This window comes from Candoia aspera, chromosome 1 (genome assembly GCF_035149785.1).
Source record: "Candoia aspera isolate rCanAsp1 chromosome 1, rCanAsp1.hap2, whole genome shotgun sequence".
NCBI lineage: Eukaryota > Metazoa > Chordata > Lepidosauria > Squamata > Boidae > Candoia > Candoia aspera.
The window spans coordinates 324783147-324800537 of NC_086153.1; the positions used below are offsets into that span (position 1 = coordinate 324783147).

Genomic DNA, 17391 nt, shown 5'->3' on the forward strand with positions numbered 1-17391 from the left:
GCTGTGAGTTCCAGTCCTGCCTTGGGCACAAGGCCAGCTGGGGGACCTTGGGCCAGTCGCACACACTCAGCCCTAGAAAGAAGGCAATGGCAAACCACTTCTGAAAATCTTGCCAAGAAAACTGCAGGGACTAGTCCAGACAGTTACCAGGAGTCAACACTGACTCAAAGGGACAAATATATATTTTAGGGATATTGAGACTGCCAGTGATGCAACTGGATATATTATGTGCAATTTCAACTTAGTCCATTTTACTATTCTGTACAGTAGGCACAATAAAAGGGATATTGAGCAAACTAAACCCAGATTTATTCTTTATATATCTTTTATTGCTAAATGTAATAAAGGATATATGGAGGCATAAGTGAAACCCAAATTACAAAATATAAAACTTGACCAGTTTCTTATCAGCCTCAGTTCTAATGTGTATTCATTCAGTCACTCAATTGGTCATTCATGTTCATATCCCTACATTTGAACAGCTAACCCAAAGTTGAAGGAGAAGACAAACTAGTCCCATGGCTGTAGACAGAGTCACTCTCTCTCTCTAAAGCTAGAGCTAGAGCTTTTATAGGGCTCTGGCTTGTCATCTTCTAGAATAGTGTTTCTCAACCTTGGCAGCTTTAAGATATGTGGACTTCAACTCCCTGGCTGGCTGGGGAATTCTGGGAGTTGAAGTCTACATATCTTAAAGTTGCCATGGTTGAAAAACACTGTTCTAGAATCATCCTCTCAAAGGAACCATCATCTTTGGTAGCATAATGTTCAAGCTGTGCCCATGGAAGCCTTGATTTTTCATTAGTTCTAACATTGCTTGTCCATGTCCTGACCAGCAGATCTACAAGCAGCCAACATGGAGTGATTTCCTGCTCACATGGAAGCATTGATGGTTACTCAAAGGCTAACTCCTGCAGGCAATCACACTGTAAACATGAAGAGTCTTCTTCACTTACATCACCAGCACGAGTAGGAAGGAGCAGGGCCATTCTTCACTCTCACATTTTGGACTGAATACACAAAAATAACATCTGAACAGGGCCAAGGCCTTACTGACATTTTATCTTATCACTTTCTCAGCTCAGTGGACATTATGTGGCTACTGACCTTGATGGTCATCTTGTTCTGTTTCTTTTATCTGTGGTCTGTCTCTGGCTTGCTCTTGTTTTTATTGTTCTTTGTGTGCTGTGGTTTTTCCAGCCCTTTGAAAACTCCCCATATATTCTTCATTCCTAAATTAAAATGACTACATACAAAGCGGTGCTTTTTGCAATGGCTAGTTATGTCTGGCTGCAGAGGTGCGGGTGTTTTGTTGTTCTTTCCAACCTGACAAAATCTTGGAAAGAAATTATATAAAGAGGCTTGGGACTCTGTCCATCAGCAGGATAACTCTTTTAAAATGAAACAGAACAGGACCAAATTTGGTGTGGGGGGAGAAGATGACCAAAAAAAAAGATTTTAAGTTTAAAAATGGGTTGGGTCTGGCCAGGGTTTGAGGGGGAAAAAAATGCAGGAAAAAAATCCTCCAGTGCATCCCTAGGGGAGAGGGAGATAGGCAGCAATTTGACATGCTGCCAACCTCTCCATTCCAAGCCCCCCCCCCCCACTTCCTCCCCTGGTCACATGTCCCAGGGTGGGGCATATGCAGCCTTTCCTGGATATATGTACATGCATGCAGATACAAATTGAGCAATGTGAGGGAAGAGCAAAAAAACACCCACACGCACATAGACCACATTACTTTGTTACACAGGAAAAAATATAAATGCTTCCTATGGCCACTGCTGGTAAAAGAGTTGGAAAGAATTCCTGAAGCTTGCTCTGCATGCTTCCCACTGGCCAGTGGTATGGCATAGGTTGGGCCCCCTTCTGGTGTAGCAAGAGCTAAACCAACATTATCTGTGCTGTGGTAGCCTCTAGAGCAGTGTTCCTCAATCTCAGCAACTTTAAGATGTGTGGACTTCAACTCCCAGAATTCCCCCCACCATGCTGGTTTCCCACCCACCTCCCACCCCCAATTGCTTCCATAATGGGTCTTTCTGGCAGTCATGGCTCCTGGGCTCTGATGAGCACGGTGTATTTTCAAACTGCAGTACTATCAGTTGCACCTGTGAAATTCTTCTAAGGAAAAGTCATGTTGCTTACGTAAGGACAAATAAACAAGCCACAGGTTTCTGTGAGCATTGTGAAAGGAACTAAAGGTCTGTGAAATTGATTAGTTCAGGTTCTTTGAAGAGAGCCAGTTGTGAAATTTATTAGAGAAGAGCCACAAGAAGAGAATGACAAGACACACCACCTATTATAACCGCTTACCCCGATGAGAGGAAAGGACGGAATATAAATATATACACACGCATATGCGTGCATGTACACACAAACACACACAAATGATAGTTGAAACCTGTGCAAAAGTGCAAGAAAGAACATTGGACTAGAAGTCTGCAAATGCAGCGCTATTAATCAGAAACCTTCCAGTACACCCTACTTTTTCTGCATGCAAAGTGTGAGACTCATGATTATTTTATAGCAATATAGTGTTGTGCCTGTTGGTCAGTATAACTATTGAGCAGCAAATTCTCTTTGAGAAAACCATCACCAGGATGCCTCTTCTCCAGAGGGGTCTCCAGTGTATATTCTGCGTGAGAAGTTGGACCACTTTGGCTTTTGGTCTGATTCAGTAGGGTTATTTTGATGTTTTTTAGGTCTAAAAGGAGTTTCCTTCATGCACTCCCATGAATGGGCACCACACAGTGGGGTCTGGAGATCTCTAGCATTAGGTGTTTTGGTGGCTATGCTGCTGGATGGGCACGCTCATATGTTAGCATATACAGCTGCTTTTCTGAAATACAACATCTGCTTGTTCTGAGCTATGTATCTGTTTAGTAAGATAAAATCTCCTTTGAGTCAAGGTCAGCTCCAGGGAATTTCATGGACAAATCTACGTAGCATTCTTGGCAGCCATAGAGATTGTTGTTCCATTGTCATCTTCACTGTTTTTTCAACTTCCCAGTTTGGCCTACAGCCTTGGTTTTTCATCCAGATGCTAAGCAGATTCAACGCTCCTCAGTTTTTCAATATTACTACTAATATGTCTATGCGCTGTTTAGGGCCTATTAACCACCTTTCCCAAATTTGAGTTGCTGATGGATTGGAGCCTGATTCTTGCAGAGGATTGAAAGGTAGGGAGAAGCAGAACTGTAGTCAGGAAAAGCATGGAGGGAATGCAGTTACTGTGCCCGTCTACAACCCAGAACAGAGTACAATGAATGGACTCCACAAAATTACTTCTGACTGAGATCAACAAAGTATCTAGAGCAGTGTTTCTCAACCTTGGCAACTTTAAGCTGTGTGGACTTCAACTCCCAGAATTCCCCAGCCAGCTGGCTGGGGGAATTCTGGGAGTTGAAGTCCACACAGCTTAAAGTTGCCAAGGTTGAGAAACACTGCTCTAGAGCCAAAAGTGATTGTCTTGTTCCCATTTGTCCTGTTAATTGCTATGAACAGTAATGTTTCAGCAGCTTCTAGGACAATCTGTGTTGGTTTTAGGCAGCCTTACCCATTTTGCCCATCTTCCAGGTGTGTGGACAATACAGCTCCTAGAATTGCCAGCCAGTGTAGAGAAAAGCCATGCTGCTCATTCTGGGACCTACAACACAACAGAGTGACAAGTTTGGAAAAGCTGCATTGCCCCTCCAAAAGCTACTCTGGGAAAAACCTGGCAGGCAAACCTGTCAAAGATAGAGATAAATAAAATACCTTTTAAATGTATTACTGTTTTATGATCTCTGGCATCATTGTCTGAGGGCTTTCTTAACAGATAAAGAAAAATAAAAGCGATGTGAAGCTCATCATCGCTCGGCAGGGTGTGCATAAATATTTCATGACCAGACAGTTCTTGCTAGCTCAGAAATCAAGAGCTTTTCTTTCCAGGCTGCTCAGTCTCCATCCCCCACCAAGCTGAGTATATGAAAAAAGTTAATATTGGAGTGGGGGATTGTCCGGGTGGAAAAGGCTTTGCCTCTGATGCTGATACATAACAAAGCATAGCCTCCAGCGATGGTTGATTGTAGGTGTAGTCAGTCAGGAAACGCACAAAAATTCCCCACCCGAGGTCTGATTTCATGCACTTGAAGCCAGCAGCCCCCCACCTCACCCCACACCCCAGTTGCCTCTGATCTCAGTTAGATTCCAGCTGCTAGATGCTGCAATGCTGGCAGGAGCCCAAGGCCTCCGACATCAAGAAGGTTTCTTCTGCCCACAGAATGACCTTTGGGGTCCCTCATTTCAGCTTAAGACAGAAAATCTATATTTAACAAAGGCCACAATGAGGGGAGGGTTGTGTGAGGGAGGAGCCTCCCTCACAGTTTTGATCAGGAGGGAAGGGGTGCCTAGAAAAACAATCCTTTCCTTCCTTTCACTTTCTCAATATTCTCTCTCACCTTTTCAAATCATTTTAGTACTCTTCTGCATCGGTGTATTAGAACATTTATATGGCCACCCAATGCAAGGCAATGTGACTCAGGGCAGTGTAGAAGAAATGGTTAAAAATACCATTAAAAGCAGTGTAACTTTTTCCTGTCCCTCCATATCTTTCTTCATCGGTGGAAGCTGACTTTCACTGGGCAGGTCTACATATTGCACTAAGCTACTGTTTCTTTTATCCATAATTTCTTGAATAAACCTCAGTGGCTTGGCCAACATAATACCAACGTAACACATAACATAACATCATCACACCATTTTGCACAAGCCAAAAAGGTTGGGTTCACATATCATGTAAAGTCAAAATCAAACCAGCCATATAGGAACCCAGCTACTGAATCAGTGTGCTGGTTTTTTTCCATACTATCCTTCCCCAACATAGGTGCCCCCCAGCTACGTGGACTTCAATTCCCAGATTTCCCCAGACAGCAGAACTATTGTTGAGAATTCTAGGAGCTGAAGTCCTCACATCTGGAGGGCACCAAGTTAGGCAAAGTGGTCTACACCCACTGGCAGTGACTCTCTGTGGATACTGGTTCGTTCCCAGTCTCATCTGGAAATACAAAATTGAAACTGAGACCTTTTGCATTCAAAGCATGTACTCCCACTGACCTTAGTCTGAGACTAGAAGCTGTGGTGGCAATGGAGAATAGCATATAAAAGATGACACAGGTAGTCCCCGTTTAGTGACTGCCTCATTCAGTGACTGTTCGCAGTTACAACAGTGATGAAAAAGTAATTTCACAACCTCTTATTTACAACTTTTGCAGGTCTGTAAAGCAAAGGAAAGCTGAAGTAAGATCATAAGCACAGTTGCAGTTTCACTTAGTGACCACTTCGCTTAATGACTGAGTTGTGGGTCCCAATTGTGGTTGCTAAATAAGAACTACCTGTAGGTCCCTTTTTAATGTTTTCTTTAATGTATTGGCACATTAATCTCTGAAGGTGGATCATCATTGTAGAAATGTTTAATTGCTCAACCCTAGCAAGGTGGAGCAGCTGTGGGTTTTTGGCCCTCCGGGGTCAAGAGAGTTGACATCTCTGACTCCATACAGGGTAATACTGCCCCGTACAGATCTAGTGCACAATTTGGTGCTCCTCTTGGACTCACAGCTCCTGCGAGAAGAGCAGGTAGCAGCCGTGGCCAGGAGGGCTTTTGCACAAATCCATCTTGTGCACCAATTGCACCCATTCCTGGACCGGGAGGTCCTGCTCACAGTTAGCCATGCCTTAATCACCTCCCATTTGGATTACTGCAATGCACTCTATATGGGTCTGCCCTTGATGACCATCCGGAAGCTGCAACTGGTCCAGAATGCTGCAGCACATGCAGTTTTGGGTGCCGCACAGTTCACCTGAGTAACACCACTGCTGCATGAGCTACACTGGTTTCAAGTTGCTTTCCGGGTGCAATTCAAGGTACTGGTTATCACCTTTAAAGCCCTACATGGGATCATCTCCCCCTGAGAGTATCTGCCTGTCCTACTAGGTTAGATAGTAGCCATCTGATGGCACCTTAGAAGCGCACCTTCTCAGTGGCCGCCCTGGCCCCTTGGAACAGCCTCCCATCAGAGGGATCCCTACCCTTTTAGCCTTCCAGGGGGCTGTGAAGACCTGGCTCTTCCTTCAAGCATTGGGCTAGGATGGGGGTTGAAGGATATGAGGATGTTTGGTCTGGTGCCTGGGGAAAAGGGCGTGTTTGTTTTTAGCCAGGTTTTAATGGGTGTTGTGAACTGCCTAGAATAGTTATATGAGATAGGCAGCCACATAAGTCCTATAAATAAATAAATAACTTGCTACTGTAGTATAAACATTCATAAATCCAAGAACGTAATTCTTCTATCTGCTTTAGGTTGGTTTAATTTTTAGTAAGGTATTACCTTGGACTTCAAGACTTGTATGTGGAGAGAAAAACTAATATGGGAAGAATCTTCTGCCCAGTACTGTATCTATTATTATGTGGAAGATCCCTGTCTATTGATGTGGGTTATTTTGTCGCTGATTTCAGACTTTGCATGAAGCCACAATATTTGTTTGATGTTGGTTTGGTGGGATATATGAACCCCACCTATTACGGCTTAGTTTTAATTTTGAACCAGATTGTGATGACTTTTTCAACAACTCATAGCCTAAAAAAAATCTTGGCTTAACTGATGCGTAAATCCAGCCTGTATGTCCAAGCGGTATAATTATTAAGGACATGTTGGCATCATTTAATGTAACTGTATATATTAACTGAATAAAACCTGGAATAATTTGAAGCAGATCTGCAGTGCCCTTACATATCCACTGAATCTCTTCTACCATCCTAATAAGTTTCTCTCCAAAGCAAGGTGGGAAAAAAAAAGGAATGGGACAGAGAGAATCCACCATTGCTAACATGCCAGAGATGATAACAGCAGGAGAGCAGTTGCCAGCAGCCCAACTTTAATGGTAATAATAAGGTTTGGTTTTGTTCTTCTGGGTCTTATTTAATCAGCTTGACTCGTTTCTGATTTTTCCTATCTGTGTGTTTCATCCTATGGCTTTCATGCCCAGGCTCCCAGCTGCAGGAAGCCTTGTTAAAATTGCCTTCTTCAAACACAAGCGCCTGCTCGCATTCCCCAGGGTTTGCAATATGTATGGATGGGTACAAGTCCAGGGGAAATGAGAAGCAGGTTATCAAAGGATTTCTGTTCTTGTGTATTTTATAATTCATTGAATAGCTAAGCTACAGAATACATTTTCACTAACAAGCTCTTGAGCAGAATCTATACAGAAGGGGTATTCAAGATGACATGAAGAGGTTGGATCTAAGCCCCCAATGTGTTCCTTTGCATGTTTAAAGGTATATCTTGCTACCTTGCTTTAAATCCATACACCTCTCCTCAGGATTCTCTTAAAATCAAAAGTCACCTGATTTTGAATCCCTTAATCATTGCCTTAAATCAGCACGATCACAGTACATAGCATAAAATAAGCCCTATATCTGTAAATATGGATGTATACACAACATATTTTAAAATACACTCTTTTGGTGAAGTATCACGTACATTTTGATATTTTATTTAACCTCTGGAATTGAGAATGTAATAATTGTAGCACCGTAGTCGGTTTTCCTTCGCATTGTCATGCTGAATAAAACTACTATCCCACCATTTTTTTCAGTCAGAGCTGTCAGTACCGCTTACAATTTATGCAAATCTCAATTCAAATCTAAAAATAAGACTAAAAAGTTTAGAGCAGATGGGAGATTAAAGGATTGCATAAATAAAAATGTATTTGCTTAATGCCAAAAGGACAGAAGATTTCAGAGGTTCCTGGATAAGATCTTAATGTCCGGTATTAGATCAAGCTGTTGGATAGAACCAGTCCTACCATTTGTTAAAGAGGGGAACTTGCCTCAGGAGGCAGATTCTGGGAAGTAGTAATGATGTATCAGAGGATGCTACTGGCTACCTTAAGTAGCTTGGCAAGATACTGTCCCATCAGCAGCACTGAAGAAAGATTTGGTTGCCACATGGACAGGGAGAGTGTAATACTGCCTTTCACCTTAGACATACATACATACATATTATTATTATATATATTCATTGGTGAGTATAACAACCAGAAGATATGAGGTACAACAAAAAATACAACACTACTAATACAATCAGAAAAAATATATATAGAATAATGAATAAATGAGTGGCATTTGTAGAAACTAAATGTATATCCATAAAATGTTAATGTAGAACTAGCTCAGCCCTTTAACATATTATTAAATCTAGCCAGGTAAACCATCTATTGCTCCATCTTCTCAGTTTTAGTACAATATGTTATTTCAATACTGCACAATGATATTTGTAAAATATGCTTAGGTTCTTAATATTCTATTAGGCAGTCTGAGAGATCTAGTTCAATCAGCACTCCAAAGTGGCATGGAAGAAGGGCCCAACAGGTCCTCAAAGGTGCAGCTGAACTTCGGAAATTATTTTTTAAAAACACTCAGCAAAATCTCATGTCTTGCATGCCCAAATTGGATGAATTTAGCAGTCTCATTTAGATTTCACCGTAACTTAATGAGATAATCCTGTGGGTTGTAAGCCCTTTCTTAGCACCTCCAGACTTCCTTCTCTGAAAAATTGTTGGCACAGGTTCTTACCATTTCATGGCAGGAAATACACAAAAATTAGTGTAAGTCCTACAACAGGCTTAATGTTGGTTCAACAAAAATTCTACCTGGAAAAACAAGGGGGCAAACATCCCTAGCCTCTTCATATCATTGGCCAACCAACTGTGACCTTTACATCTATATACATACATAGCCATCTTATCTTTTGGGTTACAGTTATTAGGCTCCAGAAGATGTAATTATATATATTAATTTTACTTTGAGATAAAGTTTAATATTTTTGGATACCTGTATTCTGTTGAACTACTGTACATACCTTTGGCATGGAAAGTTACAGTTGGATAACAGAAATGGATTCTCTGTGCTATTCTTGCTGCTAAGAGACTTGTCCTTCAACACTAGAAAGTTAAATGTATGGCCCCAATTCCTCAGTGGACTGAATGTTCTTGTGAATAAGCTGGTCACAGGCATAGAGTATGTATAGACTAATGAAATAGGATCATCCTTTATTGAACCTGTTGTACAAATTTTTTGTTGGGTAAAAATTTAATACACCATATATATGTATGAGAAAGCTTTATATAATCAATTTTGGTTGTATTGCTTTCTTTTTTCTTTCACTATATTCTTTTTCTTTGTGCGTTTTTATTAAATAAAAATAAACTATTCCACTACTATTTCCTTCAGTCAGTCAGTCAGTCAGTCAGTCAGTCAGTCAGTCAGGGAGGGAGGGAGGGAGGGAGGGAGGGAGGAAGGAAGGAAGGAAGGAAGGAAGGAAGGAAGGAAGGAAGGAAGGAAGGAAGTTAATGTGCCATTGTTTTCAGCTTCTAGAAATCACATAAATAGATTTCCTCCATGACGATCTGTCCCTAAGCTGGTCTTTCAGGTCTTCCAATTGTGCACTCATTGCCACTGTAAATGAGTCCATCCACCTTGGTCATCCTCTTATCTTTCCTTCCACCTTTCCCAGAATTAGAGCCTTCTCTCAGGAGCTAGGTTTCTGCATAATGCAAAGTAGAATAATTTGACCCTGATCATTTGTGCCTTGAGTGAGAACTCTGGGTTGATTTATTCATTGTGAGAACTCTGGATTGATATGTGTGTGTGTGTGTGTGTGTGTGTGTGTGTGAGAGAGAGAGAGAGAGAGAGAGAGAGAGATCAGTGTCAAATAAATAAAGGCAAAAAAGACAGAGGAAATTGCTATTACCTTCAGGGTTAGCAATGATATGCAAAACACAGAAAAGGTGTATAGAATAGTTAGCCAAAGTAATTAAAGGTGTGATGTGAAAGGTCCCCTGTGCAAGCACCGAGCCATGTCTGACCCTTTGGGGGGACACACCTTTCGCAATGTTTTCTTGGTGGACTATATCGGGGTGGTTTGCCATTGCCTTCCCCGGTTGTCACCTTCCCCAGCAAGCTGGGTACTCATTTTACCAACCTTGGAAGGATGGAAGCCTGAGTCGACCTGAGCCAGCTACCCAAGATTCCAGCTTCTGCTGGGATTGAACTCAGATCATGGGGAGAGTTTTGGTTGCAATACTGCCGCCTACCACTCTGCGCCCCACAAGGCTCCTTTTTTAATTAAAGATACAAAATAAGAAAAAGAGAAGGAAATAGAGCTGTATCTAGCTTACAGCAACACTATTCACTATAGTTCACCATACTGTTCTGTTCTTGCAAACCATGCTTGCTTCCACAATGTCCATACATCACTTTGTGCATTGCCCTTTGCTCTTTCAACTTCTCACCTTTTTTTTTCAGGACCTCATCAACAACTTTCAATCCTGAATTTTTCAATCATCCCTTCTCAACCCAATTACTTTTCCTCCATGTATCTGTTTCATGATTTGATCTTCATTCATTCAGCCATTCTATACAACCAAACCACCTCAATGTATTTCTTTCGTGCTGGTCTCTCGTGTTTTCAGTCCATATTCACATAGTACTAACCCATTCTGTAGTGTGATTCCACACAGTTCTGTGACACTTCGTAGCATAATTATGTTCATTCTTTTCCAAGTAGCTCTGTTTGCAACACAGAATGAGCTAAGCACTAAAATAGTATCTTTGCAGAAGATATCTTTCACAATGCATTTCTGTGCACAGTGTTGTGAAATTACTTCTTGTTATCTTTTTGGATTATCTCATTTTGAGATAATTAAACGCCCAGAATCTGTGAATTTCCCCTTCATCCACCATCTGACCCTTTTGTTGTTTGAGTAGAGAGAGGATGTAATATATTTTGGCTGGCAGAAGACAGAAGGAGACATCCAATGAAATAAAATGTAAGGAAGGGGATCCCTGAAATGAATGCCCTGCAAGACAGCTGTTGTGAAGGGGCGTCAGTTCATGAGTTAGTTATAAGTAGTGCACAAAAAGAGAAAGGCCAAAAAAAGGAATCTCTGTGTTAACATTTTTCCTGCTTATTTGATAGTGAAGGTAGTGAAGAACTCATTAGATGTGTCTCAGATTGTGATTTCCCAGAAGTTCACTTTTGTGTGAGATTTATTATAGTCGAATGGAATGGTTCATAAGCTATACCACTTTGGACTGCAGCAAAAGCAATATTCCTTTTCAGTGCTCTTTTGTATGGTATGTACCCTGCGAATAAAAAGCTGGCGAAGTATGGGGAGAAATCATCCCTCTTCATCTGAAGAGGTTTGGCCTACTTTTATCACGTCAAGCCTCTGCCCCAGCTTGTATTGCTGTAGGGGTGCTTTCCGCTGTAAAACTGGTGTCCACAGAGGGGTGTCAAAAAAGTCACTATGGGAGTGACAACCATGCAATGGAAGGCCAACCCATTTTTTACTTGCGGACACCCCTGAAGAAATTGCAAAGAAAATAGGACCAAAATTGCTACTTTGGAATAACTTCCCCACGTGTGGTATTTTCCAAATGGCGATGCTGACTGGTGTTACAGTTCAACCCAACTGGAAGCTTCCAAGTGAACAAAAGACTTGCATTTATTTATTTATATTCAATAAATAAAAGGTATAGGGCCATCTAGTTGACTGGCAACTCAAAGCAGCTTCTGGTGAGTTGACCTGTTTGCTGTTGCAGAAAGGCTACAAACCAGTCTATTCTGTTGTTAACATCATGGATTCCATCTCAACTCTAGATTCTTCATCTGAAGCCCAGCCCAAATATATCAAAGATGGAAAACGCTATGGGAGGCGATCCTTACCAGAGTTTCAGAAATCTGTGGAGGAATTTGCAGAGGTGACAGTGATTGAGCCTTTGAACAAGGACGCCCACTCATCCCATCTCTCCAGCAATGACTGTGATGAGGTAAGGATTTAAAAGCAAGCCAGGTGGATAAAGAGAAGGGAGGCTGGAACTAAGATTGAAAATCCCTTTGTGTGCATGTGCGGAGAGTGTTGTAATGTTTCCTTCAAGAATCACGCATTTATTGACTCTGTTGTGTGGAATTTATCATCCTCTAGAGAAGTTTTTCTTGACCGTAGCAACTTTAAGATATGTGGACTTCAACTCCCAGAATTCACTAGCCAGCATGCATAAGTCTACTGTTGTTGAGGTTGAGGCACACTGCTGTAGACAACAGAACTAGAGTTTTGCTTCCTGACATCCATCTATTCATATTGCAGCTTACTGGTTTCTGGCTTTATAGGACCCATGGAAAAGCATCTTGGAATAACTTTTTAGAAGTAATTAAGAATGAAGCAGGAAATGCAGAAGGCAGGCTCTGCTGAGAAACTCAGGAAGAGCTAAAACAACACAATTATGTTGCATCTTAAAATCAACAGGTTACAGTGGCATATGTCTTTATGGATCCTGATCCACTTCATCAGAGGCACAGTTATACCACTGAGTTAAGAATGTTATGTTAGGGCTGTGCAAATCCAGGAGGGGTACTTTGATTCATAGAGTCATAGACTTGGAGGTGATTTAAGAGATCATCAAGTCCAACTTCCTGCATACTGCAGGATTCACTACACCATCCCTGATAAATGACTATCTAGCCTCTGTTTGAAAACCTCCAAGGGAAAGAAACCATTCCATGCAATAACCTATTGCACTGATTGACAGCTCTTACTGTCAAGAAGTTCTTCCTAATATCTAATCTGCATCTACATCCTTGAAATTTCATCCCATTAGTTCTAGTCTTGCCCTCCATAGCAGATAAGAATGTCCAAACCCTCTACAATGTGATATCCCTTCAGATATTTGAAGACAGCTGCCATGTTCCTTCTCAACATTCTCTTCTCAAGCTAAATATACCTAGGTCCTTTAACATATCTATATTTCTCGTTGGAGTTAGTTTCCAATCATTTCACCATCTTGGTAGCCTTTCTCTGGACTTGCTCAAGTTTATCAATGTCTTTTTTAAACAGGGGTATGCAGAAATGAATGCAGTACTCCAAATGACTCCTGACTAAGGCAGAATAGGAGAGGATAATACTTCCTATGATCTGGAGTCTGTGCTCTTCTTGATGTCTTCAAGATATTGTTGACCAAATGACTCATGCACAGTGAGAGCAGATGTGCCTGTTTCTCAGACTTGGATGTAAATGAAAACTGTGGCTAACATGCTTGTCTGACTTAGCAGGAAAAGCCCAACCTTGCCTCTCTTTTCTTGACACCAAGAAGCCAGTTTTCAGGAGCTGTTACTGGAGCACTGTATGGATCTTTATTCTTACATGCAAAATGACCGTGCTGAAAAACCAAATGTACAAATGACATGATGACTGGGTTTGCACAACATACCTAATTAATCAATTTTCTATGGTAAGGTTCAGTAATACTGAATCATAAAATAAAACAATCAGAGTCTGGCTTTGTGCAGTATGCCAGTCTGTAAGAAAACTAACCAAGTTTAAAGCTAAGTAAGCTTAGCATGCTATGCAAAGGCTGTCACTAAGTCTTTAGCCTGTTTAAGCAGGTTATGTGGACCCAGGCACTGTGCACCAATTCCTGCTCCCTTGACCTCATTCTTGGCCCCACTTGGCTCCCTGAACTTCTGCTCCCCCCAATGCCTGATTTCCTTGATGAAAATACTTCTGTAGGAAGAATCAAGAAGCATTTGCTTCAGCTCTGGTATGCAAGCAGCATGTTTCATTCCTCTTCAATGTTGTTACATTATTTGTTCACCAGTAGGCTCTTTGAAAATTAACAAGCCACCTGTTCTCTGAGATTTTTTTTCTTCCCAGTCTACAGCATGCTCATTGTATTGCTTCCATCCTGCATTTGATGAGTCAGCTCCATCCCACCGCTATGTGTTCTGGATCCCTGCGTTTGGGTAACATCTGTAGTCAGAAATTGTTCAACTTTTTGTGGTTCAGTATTTCAAGTGTTGCTTAACATTTTTCAGGTTTTGACAGATATCCCAAAACAAGAGACAAGAGCAATAGCCAAGTCCTTTTACCAAATATCTATTTGACCTGCAGAATTACCATTCCCTAGTAGGGTTCTCTCCTCTTGCAGCTGCTTCTGAATTCTACAGATCAAGAAGGGTAGGAACAGACCAAATGTCTGAAACAAAAATGTATTCACTGTGCAAAGTCTAAACATATATTTGCTCATGTAGAAGACACCTTGAAAAATGCAGTCTAATTCCTATCCAACTTACTTTCTAGTATTAAAGGGGTAAATATCAGAGCATCATCCAGCTTAGCAAATGTCAAGACCTTACTGAAAGATTGATCAAGGTTCCATAGCAAATTGTTGAAAGCTTGGAGCAGTTGGGCAGGGTCTTAGCTCTTCTCTGGCCTGGTCTTTTTATGCCCCAGGTCAGGTATTTATAAACTCTTCCTGATGACCCAGCTTTTGTCTTAGGCACAGGAAGAATGGCTAGAGGGAAGAAGCAAGTCTTCAGTGGAGATTCAGGTTTCATCTTTCCCAAGGACCTGGTCTTGACGTCATCAACTCTACCAGAGTATAGGGAGAATTGATCCCTTGGGCTGTACTTTCATTCCTGCTTGAGGGTCATGGACAGCAGCTGCCATTGATGGGAAGGCATTCAGGAGGTTTCTTTCTGAGCTGGAAGTTACACTTCTGATCCTAGCAGCTTCCCCCCTCTCTCTCTTGCACTCCCTCTTTCTTGTGTGTTTTTCTCTTCTGTCTGCTTTTGCCTTCCCAGAAGGATCTGACTGGCCACCTTGGGAAACATAATATTGGACTAGAGGGACCCATTCTGGATTGGCCATTGAGGGCTGCTTCTTAGGAAATAGACAGGGAACTGGAGATTGTGTGTCTTGCAGCGCTATCCCAGACTGTAACCTCTTTTCTTGTCTTATAGAACACTATCAAAGAGAGGTAGGCCTTCTCTGCACTAGATAATCAAAATTCCTTGATTCCAAGACATGATCTTTGCCTTTGGAAAGCAAATCTCCACTATTCCCGCCCTTAAATATCCCAGACCCCAAAATGGATTATTCTTTTCTAGGAGGGGTATGTTATAAAGGTGAGAATGGGAGTTGCAAAACTCTGGGGGGTCAAATGATTACTATTCCTACCCATAAAAGCCCCCTGAAAATGCAAAAAACGATCCAAATTGTGTTGTGAAAAAGTAACCATTTTGTCAGCAGATTTTATCTACATGATCTCAATGTCTGCAAACAGGTGTTGAGGACTGCACGTGGCCCGCAATCTGTGAGTTGTCCACCTCAGTGATAATCTACCACAAGAACTCCAAGCTAACCAGATTTTTAAAATAGATAAATGTGAAATATAATTGCTTCTAGTGATCTCAGTCTTATACTCTTACTGGCATAGCCCCATCCTGGTCTCTCTTTGTGGTTCATGCTGAAATGTGCTATGACTCTGGTGACAGGGCATAGAAAAGGATTCTTCATTGCCATTGTATCACTTGCTTTGTATATTGTCCTCCAGTTACAGTTCCATTGTGCACTGTTGCCTTCAACTGCTCTGATAACTTTCTCCTGTTCAACTCTTGTCGTTTGTCTATTCAGCCAACTGGAGACCTTCTTTGTACTGAGCTAGTTTTGCTGAACTGTGAACCTTCTTCCACAATTTCATCTTTCCACAGGCAGAAAAACCTTGCAAAGAATTCATTTAGAACTGGATGAAATAATTGATGTAAAACATGAAAGCAAAGGAAATGAGATCTTGGAAGGCAAATAATGATGAGTAGACAGACATTCTCACATATTTTTAACTCCCCCTTATGTGTGTTTATGTGTGTGTGTATGCATGTGCACCTATACACACACCCTTCTGATAAAGATGATGGAGCCACAGTACCTGAGACGCATTTTGGAGTATACTCAGCCATGGCACACCTCCACACATTCCCTGTGATGGCTTTCTCTTCTACTATCTCTTTGCCGTAATAATTAAGAGACTTATAAGTGAGTTATGGCTGAAATGTGACCTCCTTGCGTGATAAAACTGTATAGAATTGATGAGGAAGAAGGTAAGCTGGATAATGCTGCAACAGGCAATCAACAGTTGGAAAAAAACTGTGAGTTATCCTGGTCAGACACTGCTACTGGAATTGCCATCTTAAGTCTTGTTCTACTCCTAGGGCCTTCCAAACTTCAGGAAGGATGGGCACACATAAAATGGTGGCAAGTATGAGTGGAACCGTAGAGTAGGACAATTACTAGTGTCTTTTAAAACTGTGGTGAATTTCGTCTTGCCTTACCCTGCGTTTATCCCCTGCCTCAAAATGGCAGGAGATGGGAACTTAGCAGTGCAGTAAGAGAGAGCTTCATTAGCTGCCAAAAAGAGTGGCTTGTTGGAACTACATGTGGCCCAGGAGCTATAGATTGCCCACCTTTCTTTATTAGGGCAGATGCCAAGAATTGGATCTGGTGCTTTTTGCTCATAGGATTACTTCCACAGGATACCACTTTTTCATTATTGCATTTTAAGCATAGTGCTACAGAACCATTTTGGAAGCTGCCAAACCCAACTGTAATATTAAGCACTGAAATACAATGCCTGTAGCCCTCCATTTGCCATCTCTTATTCTGTTCTCGGATGACCTCCTGTAAGTGGCTTTTACAAATCATGGTTTCTCCAAATAAGCCACCTTCAAATTGGGTGAGTTAGTTCTTACAGCTGGGCCCTTGATAATGGATTTGCTAACCAGCACAGAGAAACTAATCCATATCCCCTGCAAGTCGGTGTGTGCTGTGTTGACCTTGGAATTAACAGTGGGAGCCTTCCCAGAAGGACAGAACAACTGTGCTGTGATTTTATTCTTCTCTGTCAGTTGCAGAAATCAATGTAAAAGGTCAGTCAATTAACAAAAACTGGTTGGTCAGTAGCCATGATTTTCTTCTCGAATTCTGTTGCTAAGTGATTTCTCCTCACATAGCTCTTTTCACATTAGGGATGTTACATGATGATATTTCATGAGTGCATCAATTAAGGATTCCTTCCTGCTCAGCTTTCGCATTGCACCTTGAAATGAGCCATTCTCCACTTTACTGAGCTACAGAGAGATCCCTTCCTAGATAAATATTCTTTGAGAAGTGACAGCATATTAAAAGCTAATTTAAAGTCTACTGAAGTCTAATAATCTCTTTCCAAGTATGTGTATTGATTGTGGCTTCACTTCACGGGGTGATTTGGGAAGTCTTAGGGGAAGTTCTTAGGGTAGAACTGGGTATGCAAGGCATAGAGCATAAGGAAGGCTGAGAGAAGGAAGATCGATGCTTTGGAACTGTGGTGTTGGAGGAAAATTCTGAGAGTGCCTTGGACTGCAGGAAGATCAAACCAGTCCATACTCCAGGAAATAAAGCCAGACTGCTCACTTGAGAGAATGGTATTAAAGGCAAAACTGAAGTACTTTGGCCACATAATGAGAAGACAGGACACCCTGGAGAAGA

The 17391-nt window shown here is 41.5% G+C and overlaps 1 protein-coding gene across 2 annotated transcripts in view; it reads left to right on the forward strand.

Moving 5' to 3' along the window:
* NIN (ninein) overlaps nt 1-17391 on the forward strand; it is a 114954-nt gene that overhangs the window by 35941 nt on the left and 61622 nt on the right. For both annotated transcript variants that reach the window (XM_063290563.1, XM_063290564.1), the window contains exon 4: nt 11694-11863. In XM_063290563.1, coding sequence (XP_063146633.1) covers nt 11694-11863 — 170 coding nt within the window. The remainder of the gene's footprint in view (nt 1-11693; nt 11864-17391) is intronic.